This window comes from Aspergillus foveolatus, assembly GCF_047715535.1.
Source record: "Aspergillus foveolatus strain CBS 279.81 unplaced genomic scaffold BDW70scaffold_1, whole genome shotgun sequence".
Taxonomy (NCBI): Eukaryota; Fungi; Ascomycota; class Eurotiomycetes; order Eurotiales; family Aspergillaceae; genus Aspergillus; species Aspergillus foveolatus.
This window is the reverse complement of record NW_027396065.1, coordinates 868,415-895,874: the sequence shown is the minus strand read 5'-3', so window position 1 is coordinate 895,874 and position 27,460 is coordinate 868,415. Positions and strand designations below refer to the sequence as shown.

The window sequence follows — 27,460 nt, the reverse complement described above, 5'->3', positions numbered from 1 at the left end:
GAAACATCTTCCGGCCAATGTGTGCCAGGTGTAGATGCGATTGCGAGGTCCCCCAATGTAGTCTGCGGTGTTGGCCAACTCGCGGCCTGCCCAGGTGCGTGCGGTCTATTTCTTTCTCCAGCTTGCTGTGGTATCCCAAGTCGCACGTCATTATTTTTCCTGCCCCTTCAGGATCGGAAACTTGCTACTAGCACAGCAAACTAAACTTAAGTAGGAGGCACTCGTCCTGTCCTAGTTCCCCACACACCATTCGGGCTTGGGCGCGCCGCCACCAGTGCACCACCGGCTCCTCCCTCGTCATTTCAGGACTGTCTTCTCTATCTTATCCCACTCTCCTCCATTCTCTTTTTTCTTCCACCTCTCACCTCACTCTCATCTTGCAAGCAGGACCGTCAAGTTCCGCAGCCAAAGACAACAGAATCTTTCTACCGCGCCCGCGCCTGGTCTCCCGGCTAACTCTCGATCAAAATGGCGGAATTTGTACGTGCCCAGATTTTCGGCACGACCTTCGAGATCACCAGCAGGTATGATTTCTCTCGAGCGCGCATAGGAATCCGCGGCTCGTGCTTACATGACCGACTGCAGATATACAGACTTGCAACCCGTAGGAATGGGTGCTTTTGGACTGGTCTGGTATGGCTCTGACCCCTCCCCTCACAACGGCGCATCGCCCAGGATAGCCTTGGTTATGCCTTTCCCCGCTTGGACTGCACCTCATACTGATATGTCTCACCAATCTTTATAGCTCCGCGAGGGATCAATTGACCGCACAGCCGGTTGCTGTTAAGAAAATTATGAAGCCCTTCAGCACGCCGGTTCTTTCTAAGAGGACTTATCGCGAACTGAAGCTTCTGAAGCACCTGCGACACGAAAACGTCAGTCCTCGTTCGAAACTATTTGTCTTGCATGTGGCTATCATGATATTAATGACTAGTAGATCATCAGCTTGAGCGATATCTTCATTTCTCCTCTTGAGGACATGTACGCCCGCCCCGTTATACCCGCGTTAACCCCGTCCTGGAACGCATTCTGACATAGGTTACAGCTATTTCGTCACTGAGCTTCTGGGTACCGATTTGCATAGACTCATCTCCTCCAGGCCGTTGGAGAAGCAGTTTATACAATACTTCTTATATCAGATTATGGTGCGTCTTAATTCGGCGTCTGCGGCAACCAGGTTTCAAGCTAACTTGACCAGCGAGGACTGAAATACGTCCACTCGGCAGGCGTCGTGCATCGCGATCTCAAACCCAGCAATATCCTCATCAACGAAAATTGTGATCTTAAGATCTGCGATTTCGGACTCGCGCGCATTCAAGATCCTCAGATGACAGGATATGTTTCGACCAGGTACTACCGTGCGCCAGAAATCATGCTCACATGGCAGAAATATGATGCAAAGGTGGATGTTTGGAGTGCAGCATGCATTTTCGCTGAGATGTTGCTGGGAGCGCCATTGTTCCCCGGGAAAGACCATGTCAACCAGTTTTCCATCATCACAGAGCTTCTCGGAACTCCTCCAGATGATGTTATTCAGACCATTTGCAGTGAAAACGTGAGAAACAGTTCCCTGCCATCTTTTGATTTTGAAATCGCGCGCTAAAATAGACTTCTCACAAACAGACTCTGCGGTTCGTTAAGTCGCTACCAAAGCGGGAGCCTCAAGATTTGGCAAAATTGCCAAAGTTTCTGGCGCTCGTGCATCCCGACAAGAAACCTGAGGAGGATGAGGATTATACAAATAGTACGTGGTATTGATATATGCTTGACGACGGTCTCTAACGAGAAATAGCTATCAACCTTCTTAAAGCAATGCTCGTTTACAACCCGAATGACAGAATCAGCGCTGAAGCGGCGCTTGCGGCTCCATACCTAGCACCATACCACGATGAGACAGATGAGCCGGTAGCAAAGGAGAAATTCGATTGGTCTTTCAATGACGCCGACTTGCCCGTGGACACGTGGAAAATCATGATGTGGGTCGCATTCTGCATTCTGTTTATCAGCATCTAAGAGAATTTTTGAACTAACTCGGCACTCCCAGGTATTCGGAGATCCTTGACTTCCACAACATCGACCAGGGCGGCGACATCAATCCGGCCCTTGTCGAGGGAGCCGGGCTCAACCAGCAAGGTTTCCAATAAAGCCCTAATGAATCGCGTGGATGCGGCGCTGGTAGCAGTATGAGCACGATATCGTGGGCTTTTTCTCACTTTTTTCCCTCTATCTCTGGCATGTAGACTGGGCACGAGAGCTGTGATGTGGCTATATGTTTTATTTACGAACGATTATATTTATATCATGCGCAATGTGTCTTTATTAACGTCTAATCCACCCTTGTCCCCCTGAATGACCTGTGATTTACCGTACACGGCCATTACCTATTGCTTGGTTGGTAAGTGGTGGATATGAGAGCAATATGTTAGCTCTTTTGCACGTGCCCTTTGAGGTTGCCAGATCTGTCCTATGAACGAGATATATATAAATGCAATACGTCTTTGCTCAGACATCGTACTCCAGACAGTACACTCATCCATACCTACTCAGGGGTCGCTGCGGGGTCCCTCCCGACGAGGTAATTGTCACCGCCCACCAAAAGAAACCGATCGCCTGCAACCACTCGCTCTCCTTGTCTTTTCTCGAATTCTTTTTTTTTGTTTGCATTTGTCGTCGTCTGTTTGTCTGATTTAAGCGGACGCCTTCCCAGTCCTTCCTTTGTTCTAGCAGGGAGGATCCCCTGGAATCACCACCGGAGCCGGTCTCACCTTGGTCTTTCGCTGGATGCAACACCATGTCGCACACCAGGGTTTACAAAGATCCTATTGTCCTGGTCATCGACTTTCACCATGCTAGGTGAGTGGCTTCGCGGAGCAAAGCATCTGGCGATCAATCTCGACCGGGATTGAGCTTGTTCTCTATCTCCGCATCTCAGGCGTTAGAGCTCTCTTCGTCGATACGACTTAGCCGAAAGGCTAGCATGTGCTTTGTAAAAACAAAACCTTGCGGCCAACCAGTACTGACGCAGTGAATTATATAGGGGCCCGGAGATCGAACTATGCATTGGACCAGAAGGCACCGACCCTGCGGCCGAGAATGACTGGTCACTACTGCCGTTCATGGCTCTTTCAGATGGAGCGCATATGTACGGCTCAGGACTATCCTTTCGTACGGATATTATGGCTGATATGTATTCGCGCTGCTAGGTCTACTGAGGAATTCTCCTACTTTACCCTCCGCCGCAGAGGCACCGACACCGAGCCCCCGACGTCACTCTTCGGCATTGCCTGTTCGCGGCAAATTGACTCGAATGCTCTTATTTACAAACCGCCGGATGTGACGAGGTCTACCGTACAGAAGGCGGTCGTTGTGGTGACGGAGAATCCAAAGTGTCTTGGACAACTTAGGGAGAAACTCTCTGTCGTCACCTCGGCATGGTTTGCGCAGCGGTAAGTCTGCCGGTCAGGGTTGTCTTACCTCGGACCTGGTTGTGGATGGAGATAAGAAAAACATACCAACTGTGGAGGGAGCTCTATGTGCCTCGGGATGCTTGCTGATGCTAAGAGGTCCAAATAGGGACTTTTCGGATCTCGATATTTTGAAGGTTGGAAATCCTATGAATTGTCGCTTAGTTTTCATTGCTAACGCACTCTTGTTAGAAATTCCGGGAAGGTTTGGTGATTAGTCTGGAAAAAGATGAAGGTTTCAAAGATCAAACCCTTGGTGAGACTCGACTCGATCGAACCTACCAAGCGCCGACCAGCTACTGACATGCACCAGGTCTTTCCCTACGAGAAATGATCCATGATTACAAATACCAGACCCTCGTTCTATTCAAGGCATTACTTTTGCAACCAAAGGTAATCTATTTTCTACTTCTCTGCTGTCTCTCCATGCTTATGAATTACCACGGAATAGATGCTTTTCTTCGGCTCAAGATGTGAACGGCTGTGCATGATCCAGTTTTCCCTTGTGTCTTTGATACCGGGGCTCATGAACCACCTTCAAGATTGCGCCGACCCTTCCTTTGATACATATGCGCAGACCGTTGAAAAACCGACTTCTCTCAAAACCAGCGATAGGAGCTCTTGTATGATGCGCACATAATTGTCTGTCATGAACCTTTGTACTGATACTGGCAGTGCTGGCATATATGGGCCTCCCGTTGCAGATTTTTGGAAAGGTATGTGCACATTATATGTCCCTCTGAGTATAGATTAATCTCACTTTGCCTTAGGGAAGTATGTTTGGACCGTACACACCTCTGCAGCAGCTGGATCTACTGGCAGATGATGGAACAAAATCTTACGTTGTTGGTTCTACGAATTCTTTGCTACTGCAGCAGAAAGATCGCTATAGCGATATCTTGATTAATGTAAGAAAATCCTGCACATTCACAAAACTTGCTCTAAGAAGACCACTTTCACCAGCTCGACGAAGATACGATTAATATCACGTCCCCTTCTTTACGAAACGCACTGACTCTATCCGTCGCGGATCGACGCTGGATCGATGCCATTACTCAGATTGTGAACGACACATGGGACGAAGCACATCCCAACCAACCCAAAACACATGGGTACATGGGTTCTGAAGAGTTCATAAGGCTTCAATTCGAGGAGTACCTTCTGGCATTATTATCATGCATGAAATATCATGAAGAACTCAACTCCTACCTGACTGGTGAACCGAGCCGCCGTAACCGAGCGCAATTAGACTCTTATAACATCGAGGGTGACCCAGCGCTAGAGTTCAACCAGGAGTTCTTAGCTCATTGGAGAACTACTTCCAACTACGCTTTGTTTCAACGCCTTACCTCGGACGCGCTTTTATTCTCTGTCGCTGAGCCTCGACATCCCTCTGCTGGCGGCCTCACAATCGATGATGTTCAGAGACGAATTTCCCAGCAAGTCGCGGACCTCCACCTCGACGAAAAAGTTCGTGAAGGCCGTGAAGCCCTCAATCGACATCTTTCTACAGGCCAGAAGAAAGTGTCCGCTGCATTCAACAGCTTCTGGGCAGACATCGAGGCCATGCGTGAAGCACAGCGCAAACGAAATGAAGAAAAGGCAGCAACCCAGTCACCGCGTCCATCCCTGGACCGGTCCTCTACTCTTCCAACCTCACACTCTGACTCCACCTCAAACTCGAGCACCAGCGCCTCGTCGTGGTTCCCAAACCGCAAAGTCGCTGTACCCGCCGTAGACATGACGCAGGCCCAAGCCTCCGTCAGCGCCGTCGGCCAGAAGGCAGGCGCATACTTCAGCTCTTGGGGTACCTGGGCCTCCGAGAAAAGAAAGGAGTGGCAGGAGAAAAAGTCAGCTTCGTCTTCCCCAACCGCGAGTGCTGCCGTGACTTCTCCGTCCACTCCGACCTTGGCAAGCACCACAGAGTCCATTGACACCACCAACACGAACACAGATAAAGACAGACGGCAATCGTTCCAGTCATTTCGCAGCGAAGCGTCCTCCACCATTTCACGCAGCGGAAGTAGAAGGAAGCGACTGAGTAATCTTTTCTTCAAGCGCGAGAGCCTAGATTTCAACGTCGGTGCTATTAGCCGTGATGGTGATGATCATGAGACTGTTTACCCAAAGTCACCGCTATCAAGGGAGGAGTCTATTCTAGGGGACGATACTCCGGAATCTTCAGGAGAGCAGTACAAAGGCGAACGAAAACCTGACATTCACCCTAAAACGGAAGCAGACGTCGCTGAGCGAAAAGATACCACGGTCAACAATGTACCAAGGGACAGCACACGAACACCACCGCCACAACAGTCAGCAGCTGCGCTAGATTCTATCGAAGTAGAACCACGCGCAAACCTCCCCGGGTCGGAGTCCGAGAACGTAGCAGTGCAGTCCTCGAAATCCACAAACGAAAACGAGCCACCATTAAAATGATCAAGATAAGGAGTTAAATATTCTAATCTGCACTAATTTTGTGTAAACCTACATACCCACTTACCCACCCATCTAGCGCACCTCATACGCTGCGTACAGCTTTTGATGAAACATGTTATGACGAGCTGGGAAAACTTTAGCTATTACGATGACGACACAGATGTGTCCACGTACTCTTAAGGAAATAGCTGAAATCGAGTCTCAGGGCTAAGCGAAACGACCATAGCGAAAGAGTTGGTCAAGCGTACTTTACCAAACAGACTGAAGCCTATCTTATCTATATCACGACGAAGGTAACTCATTCTCTTAGTCTAGGTAGAAAATGGCAGGTGGAGGTCGCAGTCAGCTAGCTTTCAGAGTTGGGAAAAGTAGTTGTAGACAGAAGACAAGTGGTGCTAACAGGGACATGATACTGGCTGATGAATCCATGATCTCGCAAAAAGGAAACGCCTAAAGGAAGAAATTGGAATAGAGATATGATGAATAAGTAAAGTAGATTTGAGAGAAGAAAATCATGCAATGTAAGCGATTTCATCGCCGTCCAGACGCTCGATGTAATCCTTCTCCATCAATGCTTCGATGTTCTTCTTGATGTCGGGTACTTGTGGGGGAAAGCGTGATTTGACCTGGTGGATTACTTCCTGCACAAGCTGTACGTGCTTCATCTTCTTCCGGGATTTCATGATTCTGACGATTGCGGACTGTTACAAAGGATAGTAAGTAAGTATAGTACAATCAATTGGTAGACAAAGCAAGAAGACATACCTGGAGCAAGAGCTTGCGGTCTTCCTCGATTGTCTTATGTGTGTCATCCGTCTCAACCTTTTGCTCGGACTTGATCTGGATGTTGAGATTGACCTTGATCTTTTTATTTTTGAAGTTGTAGTTCAGGGAGAAGGTCGAGTCTCGGCTGGGTTTAGATCCTTCAGGACTAATGTTAAGGACCTTGGCCTTCAAGAAAATGCTCAGGTTTGGATCAAGGATTTCAGGTGTGAGAGTAGTGGCCTTTTGTATATCAGAGTATGTCAACGTGTCGCTCTCGTTGAAGAGAAGGAGGATGCCCATTTGGTACGTAGACACGAGGAAAGTGTATGGGACCTTGGTGTTCTTGATGTAATTGGCCTTGAGCTCGCCCTTGCACAGCTGCCAGAGCCAAGTTAGCTTTCGACCGTTATGCTTATCGCAATAGAACTTCTGAAAACGCTCAGAAGTTTTGACGATTTCAGGCGGCGCAAGGAAAGAAGTTGAAGGGGCCGTGAGTGGCCAAAAACCGGTACCGAGGATTTGGAAGTGCGAGTCCACAAGCTTCTTTCTGTCATCATCATCCAAGAAAGATTTCTCAAGCCAGTCCTTGTAGCTTGAGTTCAGATCCTTTGAAATCTGGATATCCTGGAACATTCGCTGCAACTTGTTTGTGTATTCGAAACCACACGCCTCCTTGAGTTTGCTGATCATGCTGGTCTCGGCGTCATCAGATACTGAGCTCACATGGACTAGTCGCTTAGCAAGCATCTTGGAGTAGAATTTTTGGAAGACATCCTTGTCTTCAATGTACTTGAAAACGGTCATGATCTGTACCAACATCTCCTCCAGCTCTGACTCCTCCGCAGCTTTTGATCCCCTCTTCAGCAGAGAATCCGTGTACTTGGCTAGTAATTCTGGTGTCTTCGTAGACCCGGACTTACAGATCTTGTTGCGATTCACAAACTCGCGACAAGCGTTGTCAAGTGAGCGGACAAACTCGGACTCGCCATTGAAAGCTTCCTTGACGAGACTGTGGTATCTGGTGTGCACCGACAGCAATGCATCGACGTACATCTTGGGCTCGAAGGAGTCACCTTCAGCAGCCACCTTCTCAACTGCAGACAAACCAGCCCTCCTTACGTGTGCTTCGAATTTTGTGCGAAGAGGGTCCAGCCCATCTTTGATTCGTGACAAAAGCCGGTACATCCGGGCGAGATCATCTTGACGTTCGTTGTCGAGCAGAGGTTGGAATTCATCACGGAGGAGCTCCGAGTGCGCAGTGACAAGTACATCCAAACAGGTGCTGGTTAGGTCTTTTGAGATATCGTTGTTCAAATAGAGTCCGACACGTGCTTTCTCCTCTTCGAGACGGATTTCTGCTTTTTTCATGTACTCCACAACGCTGTTGTCCGCCACAAACTGACGCGACTCATCCTCATAATAGATCCTGGTAGCTTCGAGGAAAGGTCGTTGGAAGTAATAGCGGTAAATTTCAAGGGTAGACTTCGTAGGGTCGGTTTCATCAAGTCCGAGAGAGACAAATGAGTCGACAATGCTCTTAATCTGCGATTGCTCAATGGTCTCCCCATTCCGTTGCTTTTCGACAAGCTTAAGAACCGCGCCCATGACCTTTTCATGAACCTTGAGGAAGAAATCCTCCTTCCACTTAACCAAGTGTTGAGTATACACATCATATACGTTCTTTTTCCCTTCATCAATTTCTCGCTTGACCCAGTGCCGGTTCAGGTATCTGAAGAGATGGTTTATATATTTGGCAGCGGTCGTATATCTTTGCCATTCCCGAATATAAAATGAAAGTAGAGCTTCATCCGTATGACCCATCGATTCTCCGTGGACCCACTCCAGATGGCGCGACAAGTATTCTCCAAGTTTCCTATAAAGTTCCTCTCCGAGCAAATGTGCTAGGATTAACGGTCAGCTGCCACTGTGCGGATGTATTTATCATGAGAAATCTAGAAATGGGAAGGGAAAAAATACGCACCACCACGCTGTGCTTGTATGGCTTGACCGCTAACAGCTTTGTGAGAGGTGCAGAAGTTGTGGACCGCTCTATCTCAATGTTAGCCATGGACGACGATAAGTTCTAGGTGGTTCGGTCAGTCAGGCAGACGTACGTGTATAGGGCCATGTACTATAGCAGCACCAGAAGTTAGCAAGCTGCGTTATCTAAGGTTAGAGGCATGTAAACAGTAATGAGCCACGTACGTTCTTCATGTCCACCCCTTCCTCCAGTTTGACCATGACATTGTTGATGCCGTTCTCTAGGAATACCCATCTGCAACGGTCAGCCGAGCTCTGATGGACTGCCACAAACGACGGTGCCACAGAATAATAGCGAGTAGCCAGGTACACTCACGTTTCTTCCAAGTCATCCTTGTGGGGGGCCTGGGGCATTAGAGGTGCCATGCTGTTCCGCGGAATGGTAGCCCGCCGAATGAGAAAACAAGCGGAAACTAGTTCAAGCGTCAGCACTGGAACTGCTGTCGAGACACGGAGACAATATCAACAGCAGGGAGCTTACCCAAGCGAACGAATGATTAGGGAGAAGCCGGATAAATGATGCTGATCGCGAGACCTCTCCGTCCCTCTCAACCTTCAGAGCGGTGGGCGGCTGGAAGGCAGTCGAGAGAAGGGCGTTGCAAAAGCAGACCAAACGAATAGATAGAGGATTTCTATAAGCCGGCTCCCAGAGTACGAGACAAACGCAAGGTTGGAAGAAAAAGCCAGAAAAGTATCGAGGATAAAAGACTGACGCGACAAGGCCGTGGCGTTGGATCACTTGGGATGATGATGAGTGACTGGGGATTAATGATGTGGGGACATCCTGAAATATCGGGTAGGCGGTCAGGCTCAATACTAACTGAGTCTCAGAGAGACTCTTCTTTCACTTTGACTCTTTTAAGCCATCTTATATGTGAATCTCTTTTAAATAACATCTGCTCTATACTAACCAGGCATCACATATTACCATTTGATAACTGCTGGAGATTCAGTCACTCGTGGTGTTGAACCAAGGGGGTCTTTTGCGCCACGGATCCAGGCTTCAGTGCTTGTGATCAGTCAGAACAGAGATCTTGTTGCCTGAAATTCACGTAAGAGGATAAGATGATGGACTCGATTGCAGTGACACTTTAGCTATGATTGGAACAGCATATCTCTAGACCGGTATTTGCAGGATACTTTCTGGAACTTGATGGAGAGCTAGCTTTGGAGGGGATGAGGCTCTTTCAAAGCAACCCTGGATACGGAGTATACTCCAGAGTAAAAACCCTATGACGTAACGTGACCTCTAACAATATAATACCAGCGCTCGAATCCCAGCGGATCAACAAACCAAGCACTGCACCGTCCAAATCACTATACGCAATGATTAGGCCATCATCAGATATTCAAGTCACCTCTCGACAGATACCCCAGTGGGAGCGCATCCCGAATACCTCCATTCAACACAAGCCGCTCATGATTTACCATCAAGCTTTCAGTGCCTCGGCGGAGGAATTGTCGAAACATTTAGACAAAATCGGTGAAATCTCCGCAAATTGGACATACTCCATGTACCCACAGACACACTTCCATTCGACGAGCCACGAGGTCCTGGGGGTGGTTTCCGGGTCTGCAAAACTCTGCTTTGGGGGCGAAGGGAACCCTGATCGATTCGAACCGGAGGTCTCTGAGGGGGATCTGATTATAGTTCCAGCTGGTGTGGGCCACCGGCTTCTCTCTGAGACCGATGAAGCTCAGAGGCCGTTCAAGATGGTCGGCGCTTACCCACGTGGTAAGTCTTGGGATATGTGCTATGGGCGACCGGGGGAAGAAAACAGTCTTCGAAATATTGAAAGCTTAGATTGGTTTCAAGCGGATCCGCTTTATGGGAAGGATGGACCAGCGCTGAAAGGATAAGCCGAGCGTATTACTTGATGTTTCTCTTGGAGCAAATTGGTCTGATATTGAGCGATATTATCGTCCATAGTTCCAACGCCGTAGGGCGCCGTAGGGTATTAATAATATATGTACCCTTAATCCTCATACCGCCAAAACCACTCGTAGTGTTGTATCCAAAAAAATCAAAGGCCGTTCATAATCAAACTAAGAAAGACGAAAGCTGCGTTGCGGTGTTAGAACAAGAAATAAGCATAAGGTCAAGAAAGTATCAAGCACATGGTGCCAGCCATAGATACTGGATAGTGTAGAAAAGAAGTGAAAAATGGCGAGAAGAGCCTTGAGAAAGAGCCCAAGCCCAGACAATGACAACTCCAGGGTGTTGTTTATCGTCTACTTTGTTGATACTCGTTCGACAAGTCTTTCCACATGGAGCGCGATTAGCGTCTTCGAAGTCAATATGAGAAAGCATTGACACTTACCTGAGAACACTGATCGAGAAGGTGACAAGCCAGGCTATGAGCGCAATTAGTAGAACAGAAGCTAAAGCTACCTGACGCCTGCAGATATTGTCGTTTTTTGGGACCAAAGTCTGGTTTATTTCCGCGTAAGTGCAAGCGCCTTCTGCACTTGATAAGGACTCGAAAGCCAGACTGAGGTTGGCCGAATCGAAAACAATAAAGAAAATATCTAAAAGAATGAGTCGTGCTTTAGCAGCGGGAGAGCGGAGTCCCAGCGGTTTGGCTGTGTACTCATCCCAGGTGATGTAGACAAGGTAAACCAACGCAACAGCGTCGACAATAATCGCCATCAAGGCCGAGGGCCCTTGAGGACGTGGAAAGTCGCTCGAAAGTCGCTGAATAGAGCCTCCAAGCGCCAGAGCTGTTAAAGAAAATGACCACACCGTCAATCGAATGACCAGTGGCACAATCGGGCTTTGCAGAAGGGTATTGTGGAAGCGTTTGAACCACATTTCGCGACGGCGCTTCTTCTTAAGCGGATCTTCCGTGTCTTCGTCGGGCTCAAGCTGGCCCCGCCACGGCAATGCATAATTGCCATGGTTTTCGTGCAGCCATTCTGGCGTTACAAGCTTCTCCTCTAAGCCCGGTTCTCGAGGGTAAGCTATGGTCCTGGAAAAACTCTTCCACCGCGATTCGCGCGCCGGTGGCTCTCCATCCATACTCTGCCCACGATCTGGACCTAATCCCGGTTTCGAGGTCGAATATGGTGAGTGGTTATGCTGCGCGACTACGGCCTCGTTCGGCTGCGACGGCAGGAGTCGAGAAGTGGCGGTGGCTTCAATATCATCAACTGGGTATTCCAAAGACCGAATCCAGGCTAGACGCAAGTCAAATCAGCATTCTAGTTTTCCATGTCTCGTGCACTCCGAGAGGGACTTGTTTACCCGGCAATGTCCGCAGTTTGCGACCCCATGCTTGACTGGGCCCAGCATTGTCCGCCACCTCGTCCCCTGTTATTTGCGGCAATCTCGCTGTTTGGTCGGTCGACTCTGCGCGGGAGGCTTCCATGGGAGGGTTATCGCTAATATGTTCGCCGGGAAAATGCTTCAAAGGTGCTGAAGACCATTCTGCGACGGACGATTTCTCTGTCAAGGCATCGTCAGGGTGTAGGCTGGCGTTGGGAGGCTGGACTCGAACTTCGCCCACATCCTGGGCCATGGCCCTGAGGCTCAACGTGCCTTAGAGCGAGGGGAGGCTGAGCTGTGAGGAATTGCCGCAGTGGAACTGGCTCCAGAGCTGCATCGCCTCGTACCCCTTGTGGCTAAGGGGCTCTAGGAGCACGTTTCCGCCAGCTGAGCTCACTCGCTGTGATGCTCGCGGATATCTAGTCTGGAAGGCGAGACGGCCAGGAAAGAATAGGCAGAGGCGGAAGCGGAGGCAAAACGAACAATGGGGACGGTCAGTAATTAGAAAGGACCTGAATGGGAATATCGTGAGACATTCTTGGAAGATTTGGTTCGCCTCGGAGATTATCCCGCAGTTTCCGGCTGTCCTTGTGGCTGGGTGGCTCGGATTCCATGACGTACTCCCCATTCGAGGGCCGACAACATTTCAATCATCGTCATATCATCATCTCTTTTCCCAACGATCCAGGGACAGGCAAAGGTATGAGTGGTTCCAAGGCTTGCCTTTATCTCTTACCCCCGGTCGTCCATCGCTAGTTATCGCTCCCCTCCGCCCGTGATCAAGTAACAGCGAACTGTGCTCTTAAGGGACCGGATTTGGGAATTGCGCTATGGCCATGCGATTATTTGTCGTCCCAATCTCCACTCAAAGAGCCCTGATCTATGCCCGACTCTTGCGCAAGGATGTTTCGAAGGAGCGGTCTATCCTAGACCGAGTCACGGACAAGGCTGCGGAAACCTGGGCGAAATGGGAAGAGGCTGATAAAGGCTGGAAAACGTGGGTGGTATCGTGGGGGAATCGAGTCCAGCAACGCATACCTTATGAAGAATGGGGACTGAAAAGCATCCCGTCGCTCAACTTTCAACGTCGGATTGACGAGTCACATGGGTCGAATAAAGTGGAAGTCTTGTTCCCAGGCAATGCGATTAAGGAGGAGAAACTTATTCCCATGCTACACAAGCTCTCAAAGGAGCGACAGGAGTTACATAAACGAAGGATGTGGTGGAGTTTGATTGCAGCGCCCTTTACAGCGCCAATTGGGCTAATCCCCTTGTATGTTTTGCATGGTCGAACTGTGCTCTTGCTCTGATGGTTGAACCGCTAATCACAAACACATGCAGAATACCTAATATCCCGTTCTTCTATCTCGTCTACAGAGGCTGGTCGCACTGGCGAGGTTGGCATTTCCTACCCTCTTCGTACCGGCAATTATACTAACTGTTGGCAAGCTTTGAACGGCTCTAGACATCTGCAGTTCCTTGTCGAGAAGGATTTATTAAAGCCAATATCATACCCTGGACTTGTGGAACTCTACGCGAAGCGCGTCTCGCGCACGCTAGAAGAGTCGGACCGCGAAGATCCAGTCGAGGAAATGGTGGAGGATGTCGAGAAAAGTGATGACAAGATATTGCTTCGCATGAAAGATGCAAAGAAGCTTGCGACAATCCTTGATGCACCCGGGCTTGCATTGGAAGCTGAGCGAGCCATCACACAAGTCTCAGAGCAGCTCAAGCAGCCAAACTCGACTCAACCAGGGAAAGATAGCGAGAATACGACTGAAAAGAAGCAACAATGACGAACTGCTTAATTATCGAGAACATGATGACTCTCTAAGATTTTATATACCGGTGCACGATGGAATTTCAGCATTATAAACTAGCCAACAATAACATAGACAATCATGACTCGCTATAATAATCTCATTCATTGCTTTGTAGAAACCTATTGGATGGGCTGCTGAATGCACATATAGTCAAGAACGGATCTATCTTAATCCGGGCGCCCCGTTGGAACATTAGGTGCGGGATGCCCGAGTCTAAAGGAGCTCACTATCAACACGGAGGTGGTCGTCTCCGCAACCGCTCCTTGCCCGTCCTCTCACAGCAGCCACTCTCCTTTTCCAGAAACCATCACTGTAAATACACACCATGTCGAATAAAAAGATAGAGCAGTGGGAAGTCGAGCGGTATTGGGAGATCTTCTCTTCATTGGCCGGCGGCCAACCCCATCTCAACAACTCCCAGGCCGCCTCAGTGCTCAGGAACAGCCGTCTACGCGATGACCAGCTGGAGAAAGTGTGGGATTTGGCTGACCTGGACGGAGACGGAGAGCTCGACTTTGAGGAATTCTGTGTCGCCATGCGATTAGTCTTTGATCTGGTAAACGGGGTATGTCATATCTGCGGGTGCCCGCCATTGCGTATCGTGTGCTTTTACGAACACTGGAATTGACATTTACCCAAGGAATTGCCGCAAGTTCCCAAATCGCTTCCCGATTGGCTGGTTCCTGAATCCAAAGCACACCTCGTCCAAGCTACTCGCGCTCTAAGCGGAGGCCAGGAGCAGTTCGAGCGTATAGAGGATGAAGATAGCACGCCCGGGTTGAAAGACGGTTTCGACTGGTACATGAGCCCTGCGGATAAAGCCAAGTACGAGGAGATATACTCCGCAAATAAGAACCAGCGCGGTGAAATAGCCTGTATGTTTGTCGCTACTGCTTGGGATTCTGGCATGCGCTAACTTGCAATCCTCTCTGTGTCCAGTCGGATCCCTAGAACCCCTCTATGAATCTCTTGATGTCCCAGATACCGATATCCGCTCAGCCTGGAACCTAGTAAACCCATCCGCGGCCCCCGAAATCAATAAGGATGCCACACTTGCCTTTCTCCATATCCTCAACTACCGCCACGAGGGCTACCGCATCCCCCGCACAATCCCCGCTTCTTTGCGCGCCTCTTTCGAGAATAACAAGATAGACTACCAGCTTGATAGCGCGCGGCCAGCGCAAAAATGGGGCACAAATGGCGATACAGAGACTTCGACGGGCCGCAAGGCTAAATTCGGCGATACGTACCTGAGTCGCCTCGGCGTCGCGGGCAAGACGTCCTACACGCCCAAGGGAACGGATTTCAGCGACACGATTCAGGATGAGGAGTGGGAGAAGGTGCGGCTGCGACGGGAACTGGCAGAGTTAGATGCCAAGCTGCAGGCTGCGAATAAGGCTGCTGAGGGACGGAAAGCCGGTAACCGGAACGACGGGCGGCCGAACTGGGTTCTCATTAAGAAAGAGGCTCTTCAGCTTCTGGAATATAAGGAGCGTGAGCTGCGTGAATTACGCGAAGGCAGTGGGCGGGCCAAAGCCGGTGGGGATGTCGAGCGTCTTCGTGAGGATGTTCGGGCAGTGGGCGAGCAGGTCGATGGTTTGAAGAACCATCTCATCCAGCGAAAAGGTGTGCTTGAGGACTTGCGAAGAGAAATTGAAGACGAGCGGGCGTCTCGGTAGTCTCGTCATATAATCCGCGTCTTCTTTGTACCTACTCTGGTGGTCTAATCATGCATGCCTGTGTATAGCCACTTGGCGAGGAGTTCAGGCGTTCAATCGATCGTGTTACCTGGATTTGGGTGTCCATTTTTGTTGATTAAGTATCTAGGACCTCGCGGTCTATCTGTGTATCTACATGTACCACATATTAAAGCTTCTGGAGCACAATATACCCAAACGACCAGCCCTAAGCTCCTCTAGTAGAACCCAAACGCTATCTCAACAACAAACCGCAAAAGCACTGTTGTACAGCTATTACGCCACATACACCATTTAGGGATCATCCCATCCCGAAGCAACAGCGATTACTTCCTTTTCAGCTGATCCATAAGGTTATTCCCATCTCTCTTCGTCTCCACAGCCTTGAACGCCTTCCCATCAACATCAAGCCCTTTCTCCGCCCGCGCGTAAGCCTCCTCGCTGCGATCCGTAAGAACTCTTAGGTCCTCATCCGACAATATAGACGCCGGATCCGCACTGGCCTCGAAACGCTCGAATTCATCCTCGCCGAGCGCTCTTTTCAGCTCGTCAGCATCGTCTCGCGACATCGTCGACTCACTGAGCAGGGATTTAAATTTGCCCTTTTGAATAACGAGACGCTCGAGACGGCGCTTCGAATCGGCTTTTTCAAGCAGTGTCTGCTCAACTGTTCCCTTAGTTGCTAAACGGTAGACGATAACCGGTTTCGTCTGGCCAATTCGGTGAGCGCGATCCTGAGCTTGCAAGTCTTGCTGCGGGTTCCAGTCCGAGTCGAAGAGGATGACTGTATCCGCTGCCACGAGATTTATTCCCTGTCCTCCGGCGCGGGTACTAAGGAGGAAGATCTTGTAATCTTTATCTGTGTTGAAAGCTTTAATTTGGGCTTGGCGGTCTGCCTGACTGATTGCGCCGTCGATGCGGCAGCAGTTCCAGGAGCGGAGGTGCGTGGCCCAATCTTGGAGGATGTCGAGCTGTGTCTTGAATTGCGAGAAGATGAGAATTTTGTGGCCTTTGCTTAGCAAACAGGGGATCAGGCGGTCGAGAAGGAGCATTTTGCCCGAGGCTGTGACGAGGGTCTCGTCTATGCTGGAGGGGTCTTCGGCCCAAGGCCAGTAGAAGTTGTGGGGGGAGTTGCAGGCGAGTCGGGCTTGCATTACGGGGTTTTGCATTTTCTTTTGGGCAATTTCGCGCTCTATGGTGGAAGTTAGCTAAGACAGTCAAGGCTGGGCGTTGCAGGTATAGTGAACGTACTGGCAAGCTTGATGGTGTTTGCTCTCTCGATCTCTTCTTGTTCGGACTCGTCAATGCTCTCTTCAATGTCCAAATCTTCCTCGAGGCCTCGCTCTAGCTTTCGTAACTTTGAATTGAATTCACGGTCGCTGATGTCCTTGTAGGTCTGCGGTGCCTTGCGTCTACGCGTAGAGCTGGCTCGACTGCCAGGGGTAGAATCACGGCTTGACCGGACGCTCTTATTAGGTGTTGAGACGACGCTGCTACTTGCGCTGCGCTTTAGGCTCCCTGGGCGCGAGACCATCCCGTTCTTTGCCATCAAACGCTCCGTTGCCTTCTCCTCAAGGTACTGACGACCCGTGCCGTTGAGGATCTCTCGGTATAAGTCCTTCTGCTCGGGAGTCAACGGTGCATAGAGGATGTACTCCCGTTTCTTGGGTAGAGCAGTCTCGACATCTGTCTTGACACGCCGGAGTAAAAATGGCTTTAAAATCGAGTGCATAGTCGAGACTAGAGTCCGCTTTCGACGCTCGATCATATCTGTTTGACCATTGTTGTCCAATACGGACGAGAAATCGAACCAATTCTGGAAGCTGTTGAGATCGTTGAAGATTTCAGGAAGCAGGAAATGCAGGAGTGACCATAGTTCGGTAATGTTGTTTTGCAGAGGAGTCCCGGTGATGAGGAGCCTGTTGGCCGAATTGTAGGACAGCAGTTCCTTGATGAGCCGGCAATCCATATTCTTCAAGCGGTGTCCTTCGTCCTGTGTAACCGTTAGCAAACCAAATCTAAAAGATAATGCAAACTTACCACAATGATATATCGCCACTGATATTGGGCGAGGAATTTGCGGTCATTCATGCAGATCTCGTACGACGTACAGACGACGGGGAAATCCGGACTTTTCTGGTCTCTGAGGTTCATGAACTTCTTCCTGAGCTGTGCCCGTTCGTCTCTGGTGCCGTGGTACAGCACTGTTTTGATTCCAGGAGTCCACCTAGCGAACTCATCCACCCAATTGCTTACAGTACTCAGCGGAGCCGATATAAGGAACGGTCCAGAGACATTATGTTCTTTGAAGAAGGCAATCAAGGATATAGCCTGTACCGTCTTCCCAAGACCCATCTCATCCGCCAAGATACCACATAGACCGTTCATCCATAGGGACTTGAGCCACTCAAGTCCCTCTAGCTGATACTTCCTCATCTTACCCCCGGTAACAGGTGCAGGCTGCTGGGTGGCAACAAGCTCCTGCTCACCGAGAACAGTCGGTTTGGCTTCGAACTCGTCCGCGGCATGCTCAAGCGCCTCCTGAACAGTGGTGTTTTTGGCCTCGTCGACATTCAAATCCGCCTTCTTGAAGTAGTTGGAGATAGTACTGCCCTTAGCGGTGGCTGCCTTTCGCCCTCTCCCTCGCTTCGACTTTGCCGGCTCTTCCTTCTTTTCATTATTTTCGGTAGCCTCTGTGGCTGCTGCTTGTCGCGTACTCGCTCGAGTCCCTCTCCTTTCAGTCGGTTGCGCGGATGGCTTTCTGCTTTCGTCCGATTTATCGGCCTGTTGTTCCTTTTGCTGCTGTTCCTGCTTTCTCGCCGCTTCCAGTCTCGCCTCCTCCTGCTGCTTCTTCATCTTCTCGGCCATTATTGCGACGAAAACCTGCAGTGCGCAACCATCAGCAATTGGGTGGAATGGGATCCCTGTGTATTCCCCAAGAATGACGAACCTCGCTGGTATTCAGCAGATGCATCAGCGCCTTCGTCTTGACATCCATATCCTCCTCATGCTCTACAGCCCCGCTCTGTCCATCGTTTCCAGTCTCTGGTTCCATCTTCACATCCTCGTTGACATCCGCAACGGACGGCTGCGCGGAGTCCTGTCGCATCGTGTTGTCGCCGAGCGAGAAAGGACAAGGGTGAGGAGACGTTCGATTAGAGGTGGGTAAATTCGTGCGCGAAATTTGCAATATTATAAGTCGTTTTTCAGGAGAAATTCTCCTTCTTATCCACTCAAGGCAAGGAAAATTGACTCCGGGAGCGCGTGTCGCCACCCGACGTAGATAGAGGAACAAAGAGGGCCAATATACAGTTTTTATCTGGTAGAGAGTGCAAATTGAATTTGGGGGCTATGAAGGTAAGGACACCAAAGATGAATAGAAGTTTATATAGAGCCCAGATCAACAGCAGGCAGCTGTCAAGGTCAATCACCGTTGATGTTCTCTCATGTGAGAATACTCAAACTGAAGGAGGACGCGATTTTCGCGTCAGTGCACGGACCACTTTTAGATTGGTTTCCGAAGCAGCGACTTGCGTTCATTATCAGATAGACAGACCTTGCGTTAAGATCACTGTCAGATTGCTCTATCGAATGAACATGTTCTCTGGTTAAATAGAAGGAATATTCAGATAGAACACGGATATTGAATATAATTCCTTACACATGGGTCTGTCTGAAAACTCCATCAATCGTCCACGGCCCGGCCCATGACCGCGGTGCTAACGACGATCGTATCTGCGCAGTTATGGCGTATACAATGATTGAGAAGCAGCGGAATATAACACTCCAGGCACGAGAACCATCATCATCATCATCACCATCATCATCATCTGAACAACCCCATACAGACTAGGCGGTTATATCATCGAACAAGAGAGATTCACGAGAATTGAATTGTGGACTCCGATGGGCAAGCACTCGGCATTCGATGTGCACCGCATAGCTGCTCTAGCGAACGTTCATGCTTCATACTAAGGGTTACTGATTCTATATAGCTTAGTTGAAGACGAAAGCTAGCGGTGTAGTATTGCTTGCGAAATTGAAAGCGATCTCCATGGGAGGAATTGCCGTAAGGGATGATCATTGGATTAGGGAAGTCTGTTCGTCCAAGCTCAGCCTGTGAACTGTCTGAAGCGTTACAGGCATGAAGTCTGCTTGCATTTCCCGGCCACTATCATTCTGGCTCCGGTTGTATTTGACCCATCGCCCGCATTAGTTGGCATGCATTGGAATTTTTCTCCCGGAGTTCTCTGCAGACCATATCGCAGTCGAGTGGTTACCTGAGTCTCGAAGTAGATGAGCTGATGCTTCAGTAGTTGCGGGGCTGGATTCCAAGTAATCCAGTATTCCCCTTGGAAAGCGTCTGGGCCAGAACCGAATCACTTGAGGTAAGAACTAAGAGCCGGGGGTAAGCCATGCTAGGAGATTAGCGCTCTGGGATAGCCCAATGCAGGTAAAATATGAGGTGAAAGGGATCATCAAGCTCTTCACTGGGTGGCCCCAAGAAAACCATAATCTGGCCAAATCGCAGCGCCTCCTCTTATACGGATTGCTAACTGTGTTAAAACTGCCTTAGGCTAGATCCAGCATGTCAGGGAGTCACAAATATCGAGTGGGATTGAAACACCAAGCTCCCATACACCTTCATCGAATTCAGGACACAGAAACAGGGAAGAACCGGAGCGTATGGTTATCTCAAGCAATCGAGGTCTGGGCCGGATTGCTTGTCCCATAAATCCGTAAGGATGTTAAGCAATGCTCGCAACGGATCCACTTGCGTAGCTGCTCCTAGTAACGTAGACACCACCTTTCACATGGCTCAAGGAGACTCGACAACGGCAGATGCCAAACTGGGGCAGATTTTACAAGTGCTTTTTGGGCAGTTGGAATGCCCCGAACTATTTGCCGTTGATGCCGACACCTGTTTTTCGTCCTCTTCTTCCGGTTGCACCAGGATGTATGGTTCGAAGCTTAGGAGCTTGCAAGAATTGACCTTGTGATACCCCCTGCTTCCTTTCAGGTCAAATGTTTCTAGATCTGTGCAATTGGCCAGCAATTTTCGAATAATGGAGTGAAACCCACAATTCGTCATAAAAGCCCTGTCAATATTGCACGAGCTCGCTTCTGCGTGTAGCATATGCCATCAGTCGACATTTGAGATTCTGAACACTGCTTATAAAGCTGCAGTGCAAGCTGTCTGCCTGCGCTGATATCGGCAAGGGAAGGCAGAGAACAATGGCACAGGAGGTTTTTCAGTTCTATCGTGAATGCTTTCGAGAAGTTTGCAACGTTGCTAGGAAAGTGGAAAAGTGCATCCTGGTGGAAAAAACTCCCGCTGCTCGACAGTATGCGAATGTTCCTTGTCTCGAGCTGGCCATTTTTCCTACGTCTCCCTGACTGAAGCCATGAGTTCCAGAACTTGAGTTCCAGAACTCCACGAACTTCTGATTGATTGAAGGTAGTACCCGATCCATTATTCATGAAGTATGTCGCTGCTGTGTGCTGATGGGAACTCCTCGGGCCATAACTCAACGACTTCAAAGACAAGCGTCTCGTTGGAATTAGACTCGGTCTGGGTACTTGCTGGCGCAGTAGACATGAGGGATATCTGTAACACCATCGACCTGGGTGAGAAATGGAAAGTTGAGAATGGCCGGACACTCACACTCGCATATGATGATGCGTCGGAACTCCAGAGACAGGTGACGCGGTATGCCTCGACGAACAACCGAGACAAGTGGTGGTCTGATGTTAAGTTGTTGGTCAGTGGATTGGGGGAGTGTTGCCGGGTGAAAGAGTCATCGTTGACCTCACTCGGTGGACCTCTCGATCCATACCTTGATGACCAGCCTTCCGAAGGCAGGCAACGGTTTTCGCTTTACTTTCCTCTAGTTATAATGAGTGATAATGAGTGACTATTGCAACAGAGAAGCTACTAAGCTCAAGCACTGCCAGGATACAGTTCTCTATAAGTGATGTAGTACGTTCCCGCAGAGAAGAACAGAACTAATTGTACCTAAGATTTATGCATTGGGTTTGTCAACCACAAAACTGCCCCATACATTATGAAGGGTAGGTGCTTTCGATTCGTCAGCGTACGCCCGAGTGCTGCAGTTCGCAGAATGCAGTATGGGCGCCGAGCGGTTTTCTGATGATCGCTGAGGAATGAACTGTCACCGGTTCCTGGCAGGATCAATTCGGAGGTATCATTGGACAGCTTTGCTGGAATTGTGTACACAGTACCAGAGATGCGACCCTGTTAAAACCAGCAAAGAAAGCCAAAAGGATGCAAGTTGCAAGGAAATTCTAGGCTCTCGAGATAGTGAGGTCTAGGCCGTCAGCTGGCCAGTGCTCTTGACCACCGCCAGAGTATAGTTTCCTATAACGATCGATCCCAAAACAGTCTAGTCCTGAGCGACAATCAAAAGTAGTACCAAAGAGCAGAACCCTCCCAGAGAGGCCGGTCTATTGCTGGTTCCTGACTATGAAACCCAGGTAAAGCCCGCGGTGAGCCCGCGGTGAGCCGGGGTCCTGGATGTCCAAGCTTACCTAGGCGGATAGGCGGTATAGATGGACATTATGTGGCAATAACGGTCCGATGCGATAACTGAGCGTCTATACCATTAGGAGCAAAAGCAGAACGCAAACCATACTCAGAGTAGAGTTATGAAGGCGGCCCAAGAAAAGTTATTAATGATAGGCGAGCCGCAAGATACGCCAGCGGATCTAATTTCGTTCCAGACTGCAGATACTCCTGAGACGCGCATAGCCTGGACAGCAACAAAACGGGGCAATACGCTTGCGGTTCGGGATTATGATTAGTTACCCAGGAAAGGACGATGTGCAGAACGGGGTGCAGACTCGATACACCGACGACGTGAGAGTGAGACCGCGAAGTCCCAGTGGTTTGCACTCTGTAGGCTGAATTGGTGCCTCAGGCTTCAAGTGGGTATACACAGATTGTGGCGTGCGTAACACCGCATTTCTGTATACAGTAGTTTCATCAACGGTCTGTTGGACATCCCTAATATATTCTCCGTACTACATAATAAGCAAAAAACAAAAAAAAAAATTGCGCTAATAGTCTTCGTAGCGACATCTGGAAGTATCTATGCAGGCCAGTTGGCGAGCGGCCTGATCCCGTCCGCCGACTCTATCTGAAACAATTCTCTGTTTCAATCGTATTCCTCGTCGACTCTCGCGCTTCAGCTTCTCAATCGAGATAATTTACTTGTCCGCCTTCGCTCCAGTAATCTCCTTCCTCTCTTTCTTGCCGGGGTTGTTTCTGAGATCGTTCCCAAGTCCCAAGTCCCCATCTGCGACACCACCCCTGTCCCGATCGACAGCTGTTTAACGGTATGGTTCCAGCCCAGGCGTTCGGCCCCCCCCCTCACTCCTCTGCTGGCCCCCCTGTTCTTCCAATTGTTCTCGCAGGACCCCCCATACCCATACCTTCCTACTTTCTCTTTGTCTTCATCCCGCCATTATCCCCCTCCTCGCCATGCGGATACTCGATCGACCGCCACTAATCTCAGTCTCTCTTTAGCTTCGCGGCCCCCAAACGTCTTTCTTCGACTCCCGTGCGAATTGCGTCTCTTATTGCGTTCTTTCTGCATCTCTTTCCAAGCGCGGGCCCCGTGTCCTTTCCTCGCAAAGCCGCCCCCTCCCGGACGCCTGTCCTACACCCTCGCTCAATAATCGTCATTTCAGGGGCTCAGTGATTGTGCTTCAAATCGCAAACTTGCTGTCTTTTGTTGGATCTGCGGCTGGACCCCATAACCCCTCGCTTTAAACCATCGATGAATAATAGCCTTGGCTTGACCGACCATTTCGCGCTCTGAACCTGTACTGACCGCTCTCGTCTGGCGGTGCTTGGGGTTGATATCGTCGCTGTTTTCTACATCAATTGTTGAGCGCTCTTGGAGGTGGAACGCTTCATGGAGTCCCCCACATCGTACCCCCCGGAGTCTCCCATGGAGCAGGAGGATATTCCATTCCCTTGCAAGGGCTGTGGAGAGGTATGAGGTGTCCGGAGAAAACTGTCAAGGAGCGCGAATGCCGATACTGACCTGGGTAGATCTTGGAAGAAGGCAAAGCTTTCGAACTTGGTAGGTGTTACGCTGATGTAGATCGCCATAGTTTACTTGCTGACCGCGCTCTCTCTAGCCGGAAACCGATGGCATATCGACTGTTTCCGCTGCAGCTCTTGCAGCACACTCCTAGATTCAGATGCGCATCTTCTACTCCTCGGAGACGGCTCACTGATCTGCAGCAATTGTACCTACAGCTGCAGCTCATGTGGGAACAAGATCGAGGATTTGGCCATCCTGACCGGCGAACAAGCTTTCTGTGCCCAATGCTTTCGATGCCGGAACTGCAAAAGGAAAATCGAGAATTTGCGCTATGCCCGGACGTCACAGGGAATCTTTTGCATGGACTGCCACGAGTCTTTGATGCAACGACGAAGGAAGAAGAACCGTGCGGCAACGTCTAAGAAGCATACTGGCCCCGGCGTAAAGTTGGACAAGTCGCTCCCTTCGCTGCCTCCTGAAGAGGTCGAGCCCCTTCCACAAGCCGCAGATGACCTCTCTGTTGACGGGTATGTTGACTCGTCGATGGAGGCGGGCTCTCGAACGGCAGCGCCTGCGCTGGACGCGGGAACCTCGTCTGTGGATAATCAAGGTAAGCATCGTGATTTTTGCAGCGGACGATGTCAGTGCAGTGAATTGATGTGCTCCGGCCTTGAACAGATAATTTGATCCTGCCCTCGAGCACGTATCGCAGCAACCGGCATTCTGTCGTCCCTACCGAACCGGATACAGACGGCGGAGAGTTTCTAATTCCGCTCGCATTCGATCCCTCCGAAGAACAGAGACCCCCTCGCGACCACTCCACCAGGTCTCCAGAGCGCGCCCCAATGGAGAACTCGTCTCCCCACATTGCCTACCAGGAAAAGGGTCGGGAGCGCCCAGAACCAGAGTCTCATCGCTGGCGTCAAGATGATTCTCTCAATAGGGCAGCAAGGTCAAACTCTGCCCGAAGTTCTAGGTCGGACCTACCGGTGGGTCATAAGGGAAGCAGCTCTTATTCCACGTACGACAAGTCGCCAGCGGCCCATGGGAGAGACGGCTCGACTGTTGACTCGAGAACTGCGGCTACGGAGAGTACGACTACATTGCCCACCCGTCCCTCTTACGAGCTTCGTCGCCTGCACGAGAACGGAGGATCCTCAGACTCGTCACCAGCTGTCGCTCATCCCAAGCGTGGAGATTCACTAGAAAGTAGACACCATAAACTTCCTCGAAAGGAAACTGTGCAATCTCCTGGTGCTACTCCTCCAACCCATCAAAGCGATCAGTGGAGTGAGAAGTCTGTGGACACTTTGAACAAAACCACTGCTCAAACTGGAGAGTCGCCACGGCTTCCGCGTAGCGACTCTTACGAACAGCCGAAATCTCGCGCGCGTCCGAATTCGATCTGCACCCCTCAGCAGCCAGACGCATTCCGCTCTGCGGACTATGGGGCAACTCCTTCACCTCTGCGTTACAGCGGCGGGGGTGATTTCTCTATGGACGAGGATATGGCGAGAATCATGGGCTTAGAAGAACAGCCCTCGCAAAGCAGCGAGTCATTTCTTCGCAGAATGTCCAACTCTGTGCGCCATGGTCGAAGCTATAGTGACAAGGGCACACGGTTGTCAAAGGACGCAAAGTGGCCTAAAACTCCTGTCAACGGGTCTGCCAATGCTTCAGCCAGCTCTCCGGAGCAAATGGGAGTTGACGAAGTAACATGGCTTCGGAACGAGCTGCGAAAGGAGCGTCAACGGGTCCTTCAGCGGGATCAGAAAATCGCGGAGATGGAGTCTGTCCTCAAAGCTACTGCTGATGTGAAGCAGGTCAACACGGAGCTTAATGAGAAACGATCGACTATGGTGGTGTTGGACGCCCAAAAGGAGATTGTCATGCGGGAGCTCACTGTTTTGACTGAGCACCTAGAGTCTGAAAAGCGTGGTGGCAGTAGTGGTCCCCTTGACCTGAGTAAACTTACCAACAAGGTTCTGCGGGACTTTGTGGAATCTATTCAGAATCTGAAAGATTCTTTCACGCCACAGATTGAAGAATTGATCCAGAAACGCAATGAGGCTGCTGAGGAGCTTGCGAAGATCAACAGCCAGAAGGATAAGAGCTTCCAAGAATTCGAGCAACTGTCCTCAAAGAACGCCCAGCTGGCTGAACTGAACAATCAACTCGTCCATCAAATCCAGGAGCTATACAAGGCAAACAACTCAGACGGTCGCGGTGCCAACGGTTTAGGTATTTACTCGCACGGGAAGGAGAAGTCTTTATCCTCAATTGATGCACTGAAGGCCGCGGGTGAATTGGCACCATCGGTCTCCACTCCTAATATGTCTGAAGAGGCTGAGCCGGCCACCGTTGTTCCTGGTCCCCAGGTTGTTAGCATTCGTAAAGGACAGCCTCGCAAGTTCAACTGGAAGAAAGGAGGCCAGAACGTCGCCAAAGGAGTCACGAAAGGTCTCAAGGGAGCGTTCATGTCCAGCGAAAGTAACACTAGTACCGCGGAGAGTGCTCCCGGCCTACCACGCTCTCAGACACAAGACCCTAGTCGTCAGGGCTTTGGCTTTTTCGGAAACCAGCGTAACAAGCAAACGGGCACCAGGATGCCGCAGACCGACAGCGTTCCAGCCTTGGCCGAAACCTCCCCAGCAGGTAAGTTCCCAGCCATAGTTGCAGCCAACACCCCGTACTTATCTTTCCTTCAGGACTATTTGGAACCGATTTGGAGCAACGCATGGAGCATGAAAAGAGCATTATTCCGGGTATCATCACTCGATGTATCCAAGAGGTTGAGTTACGAGGTATGTTATCCTGTCATCAATCTGCCAGGCCCATGAGGTTAATGCTGGTAATTCAGGCATGGACATGGAAGGGATTTACCGAAAATCTGGCGCTAGCTCAGCTATCCAAACGATTCGAGAAGGCTTCGAGCGGTCTCCTCAGGATTATGATATCTCAGACCCTGATTTGGATATTCACGCCGTGACATCGGCCCTCAAGCAATACTTCCGCAAACTACCCATGCCTCTCATCACATACGACGTTTACGAAAAAATTATCGAAACAGGGGAGATCACTTCGCACTCTGGTCGTGTCGAAGCGTTGCAGAAGAGCCTCGGAGAGTTACCGCGTGTTCATCAGGATGTGCTCGAGTTCCTCGTGTTTCACTTGAAGCGTGTCGTGGAACGGGAGAAAGAGAATCTGATGACAAGTCAGAACATTGCCGTTGTCTTTGCTCCGACAATCATGCGGCCACAGAGTCTCGCAAGAGAGATGACGGATGTTCAAAAGAAAAATGAGGTGGTCAAGTTCCTGGTGGATAATTGCCAGGAAGTGTTCATGGGCATGCAAAATAACAACTAATCCTCGGCTATCTTAGTCGTTCAGTTACATCGATTCGGCGTCAACTATTCGTCACTTGCATTATTTCTCTACGTTCTGTTCTCTGCGAAAAACCCAGCTTCCGAATCGACAGCCTGTATATATCCTTGGCGGCCATCTGCCTCCGTTTGTCCTTATTTTCCTTCTTCCCCTACATCACAATGTTTTCCACCAACCCCAAGACCTCCGAAACTCTGATGATCAGCGCCTCCCTCGATACCCTTCATGTATCTTTCCATGCTTGCATGCTATTTCGATTCCCTCTCTCTTCGATCCCGCAGGTCCGAAGCTAGTTCCCACCCATACTAACCCACCAGTGGTGTTGTACGTGTGTTCTTTTAAACGAAATTCTACTTTAGAAGACTTCTCATTTAGCACCATGGACGATTATTCTTACGTCTGTATCTTGTTGATATGTGCGGATGTCTGAGCACTTTACGAAGGACAAGTCACTACAGGCACAGGTGCAGTTGTCCGTTTTCGCTTCTTGATCTGCATGGTAATCACCTAGATA

General features: G+C 50.0%; 9 protein-coding genes across 9 annotated transcripts; 6 read left to right on the top strand and 3 right to left on the bottom strand.

Annotated features, from left to right (window-relative positions):
- Positions 1-112: 112 nt before the first annotated feature.
- sakA (mitogen-activated protein kinase HOG1) lies at positions 113-2,507 on the top strand. Its single transcript, XM_073735000.1, has 9 exons — positions 113-524; positions 586-633; positions 746-875; positions 938-981; positions 1,046-1,145; positions 1,199-1,555; positions 1,624-1,744; positions 1,793-1,976; positions 2,045-2,507. Exons 1-9 carry the CDS (start codon positions 469-471, stop codon positions 2,142-2,144), a joined length of 1,140 nt encoding a protein of 379 aa, XP_073601238.1. The 5' UTR covers positions 113-468; the 3' UTR covers positions 2,145-2,507.
- A 37-nt stretch (positions 2,508-2,544) lies between these two features.
- Positions 2,545-6,186, top strand: BDW70DRAFT_3526 (putative Avl9 protein). Its single transcript, XM_073743823.1, has 10 exons — positions 2,545-2,853; positions 3,038-3,142; positions 3,204-3,446; positions 3,574-3,601; positions 3,657-3,720; positions 3,778-3,857; positions 3,916-4,087; positions 4,140-4,180; positions 4,235-4,372; positions 4,428-6,186. Exons 1-10 carry the CDS (start codon positions 2,792-2,794, stop codon positions 5,898-5,900), a joined length of 2,406 nt encoding a protein of 801 aa, XP_073601237.1. The 5' UTR covers positions 2,545-2,791; the 3' UTR covers positions 5,901-6,186.
- A 1-nt stretch (position 6,187) lies between these two features.
- On the bottom strand, positions 6,188-8,825 carry culA (cullin culA). The gene is made up of 3 exons (XM_073743824.1): positions 8,647-8,825; positions 6,666-8,566; positions 6,188-6,601 (listed from the first exon to the last, which is right to left on the bottom strand). The coding sequence occupies exons 2-3, from the start codon at positions 8,484-8,486 to the stop codon at positions 6,413-6,415; spliced, it is 2,010 nt and encodes a 669-aa protein (XP_073601236.1). The 5' UTR covers positions 8,487-8,566; positions 8,647-8,825; the 3' UTR covers positions 6,188-6,412.
- A 739-nt stretch (positions 8,826-9,564) lies between these two features.
- On the top strand, positions 9,565-10,589 carry BDW70DRAFT_125960 (cupin domain-containing protein). Its single transcript, XM_073734999.1, has 2 exons — positions 9,565-9,914; positions 9,973-10,589. Exon 2 carries the CDS (start codon positions 10,032-10,034, stop codon positions 10,563-10,565), a length of 534 nt encoding a protein of 177 aa, XP_073601235.1. The 5' UTR covers positions 9,565-9,914; positions 9,973-10,031; the 3' UTR covers positions 10,566-10,589.
- Positions 10,590-12,492, bottom strand: BDW70DRAFT_125957 (phospholipase D regulator). The gene is made up of 3 exons (XM_073734998.1): positions 11,950-12,492; positions 11,027-11,882; positions 10,590-10,965 (listed from the first exon to the last, which is right to left on the bottom strand). The coding sequence occupies exons 1-3, from the start codon at positions 12,221-12,223 to the stop codon at positions 10,938-10,940; spliced, it is 1,158 nt and encodes a 385-aa protein (XP_073601234.1). The 5' UTR covers positions 12,224-12,492; the 3' UTR covers positions 10,590-10,937.
- A 104-nt stretch (positions 12,493-12,596) lies between these two features.
- Positions 12,597-13,882, top strand: BDW70DRAFT_125955 (mitochondrial K+-H+ exchange-related family protein). Its single transcript, XM_073734997.1, has 3 exons — positions 12,597-13,243; positions 13,312-13,367; positions 13,420-13,882. Exons 1-3 carry the CDS (start codon positions 12,801-12,803, stop codon positions 13,764-13,766), a joined length of 846 nt encoding a protein of 281 aa, XP_073601233.1. The 5' UTR covers positions 12,597-12,800; the 3' UTR covers positions 13,767-13,882.
- Positions 13,883-14,036: 154 nt separating this feature from the next.
- On the top strand, positions 14,037-15,623 carry end3 (cytoskeletal adaptor protein SagA). Its single transcript, XM_073743814.1, has 3 exons — positions 14,037-14,358; positions 14,434-14,668; positions 14,733-15,623. Exons 1-3 carry the CDS (start codon positions 14,119-14,121, stop codon positions 15,470-15,472), a joined length of 1,215 nt encoding a protein of 404 aa, XP_073601232.1. The 5' UTR covers positions 14,037-14,118; the 3' UTR covers positions 15,473-15,623.
- A 141-nt stretch (positions 15,624-15,764) lies between these two features.
- Positions 15,765-18,720, bottom strand: BDW70DRAFT_3456 (putative SNF2 family helicase/ATPase PasG). Its single transcript, XM_073743811.1, has 4 exons — positions 18,441-18,720; positions 17,531-18,373; positions 16,742-17,483; positions 15,765-16,682 (listed from the first exon to the last, which is right to left on the bottom strand). Exons 1-4 carry the CDS (start codon positions 18,597-18,599, stop codon positions 15,817-15,819), a joined length of 2,610 nt encoding a protein of 869 aa, XP_073601231.1. The 5' UTR covers positions 18,600-18,720; the 3' UTR covers positions 15,765-15,816.
- A 4,265-nt stretch (positions 18,721-22,985) lies between these two features.
- Positions 22,986-27,395, top strand: BDW70DRAFT_125948 (putative Rho GTPase activator Rga). Its single transcript, XM_073734996.1, has 6 exons — positions 22,986-23,508; positions 23,568-23,598; positions 23,657-24,172; positions 24,241-26,217; positions 26,271-26,366; positions 26,423-27,395. The coding sequence occupies exons 1-6, from the start codon at positions 23,428-23,430 to the stop codon at positions 26,926-26,928; spliced, it is 3,207 nt and encodes a 1,068-aa protein (XP_073601230.1). The 5' UTR covers positions 22,986-23,427; the 3' UTR covers positions 26,929-27,395.
- Positions 27,396-27,460: the final 65 nt, after the last annotated feature.

Coding starts and splice junctions, on each gene's coding strand:
- culA (XM_073743824.1), bottom strand. CDS start 8,486: ATGGGTCATACGGATGAAGCTCTACTTTCATTTTATATTCGGGAATGG. Junction 6,602..6,665: donor ACCGCAAGCTCTTGCTCCAG/GTATGTCTTCTT, acceptor CCTTTGTAACAG/TCCGCAATCGTCAGAATCAT.
- BDW70DRAFT_3456 (XM_073743811.1), bottom strand. CDS start 18,599: ATGCGACAGGACTCCGCGCAGCCGTCCGTTGCGGATGTCAACGAGGAT. Junction 18,374..18,440: donor ATCTGCTGAATACCAGCGAG/GTTCGTCATTCT, acceptor TGCGCACTGCAG/GTTTTCGTCGCAATAATGGC. Junction 17,484..17,530: donor AGTGGCGATATATCATTGTG/GTAAGTTTGCAT, acceptor ACGGTTACACAG/GACGAAGGACACCGCTTGAA.
- BDW70DRAFT_125955 (XM_073734997.1), top strand. CDS start 12,801: ATGGCCATGCGATTATTTGTCGTCCCAATCTCCACTCAAAGAGCCCTG. Junction 13,244..13,311: donor CCAATTGGGCTAATCCCCTT/GTATGTTTTGCA, acceptor AAACACATGCAG/AATACCTAATATCCCGTTCT. Junction 13,368..13,419: donor AGGCTGGTCGCACTGGCGAG/GTTGGCATTTCC, acceptor ACTGTTGGCAAG/CTTTGAACGGCTCTAGACAT.
- BDW70DRAFT_125960 (XM_073734999.1), top strand. CDS start 10,032: ATGATTAGGCCATCATCAGATATTCAAGTCACCTCTCGACAGATACCC.
- sakA (XM_073735000.1), top strand. CDS start 469: ATGGCGGAATTTGTACGTGCCCAGATTTTCGGCACGACCTTCGAGATC. Junction 1,146..1,198: donor ACTTCTTATATCAGATTATG/GTGCGTCTTAAT, acceptor TAACTTGACCAG/CGAGGACTGAAATACGTCCA. Junction 1,556..1,623: donor AGACCATTTGCAGTGAAAAC/GTGAGAAACAGT, acceptor TCTCACAAACAG/ACTCTGCGGTTCGTTAAGTC.
- end3 (XM_073743814.1), top strand. CDS start 14,119: ATGTCGAATAAAAAGATAGAGCAGTGGGAAGTCGAGCGGTATTGGGAG. Junction 14,359..14,433: donor TCTTTGATCTGGTAAACGGG/GTATGTCATATC, acceptor CATTTACCCAAG/GAATTGCCGCAAGTTCCCAA. Junction 14,669..14,732: donor CCAGCGCGGTGAAATAGCCT/GTATGTTTGTCG, acceptor CTCTGTGTCCAG/TCGGATCCCTAGAACCCCTC.
- BDW70DRAFT_125957 (XM_073734998.1), bottom strand. CDS start 12,223: ATGGCCCAGGATGTGGGCGAAGTTCGAGTCCAGCCTCCCAACGCCAGC. Junction 11,883..11,949: donor CAAACTGCGGACATTGCCGG/GTAAACAAGTCC, acceptor ACTTGCGTCTAG/CCTGGATTCGGTCTTTGGAA. Junction 10,966..11,026: donor TTCTCGATCAGTGTTCTCAG/GTAAGTGTCAAT, acceptor CCATGTGGAAAG/ACTTGTCGAACGAGTATCAA.
- BDW70DRAFT_125948 (XM_073734996.1), top strand. CDS start 23,428: ATGGAGTCCCCCACATCGTACCCCCCGGAGTCTCCCATGGAGCAGGAG. Junction 24,173..24,240: donor CTCGTCTGTGGATAATCAAG/GTAAGCATCGTG, acceptor GGCCTTGAACAG/ATAATTTGATCCTGCCCTCG. Junction 26,218..26,270: donor GGCCGAAACCTCCCCAGCAG/GTAAGTTCCCAG, acceptor TCTTTCCTTCAG/GACTATTTGGAACCGATTTG.
- BDW70DRAFT_3526 (XM_073743823.1), top strand. CDS start 2,792: ATGTCGCACACCAGGGTTTACAAAGATCCTATTGTCCTGGTCATCGAC. Junction 3,447..3,573: donor TCGGCATGGTTTGCGCAGCG/GTAAGTCTGCCG, acceptor AGGTCCAAATAG/GGACTTTTCGGATCTCGATA. Junction 3,602..3,656: donor CGGATCTCGATATTTTGAAG/GTTGGAAATCCT, acceptor CACTCTTGTTAG/AAATTCCGGGAAGGTTTGGT.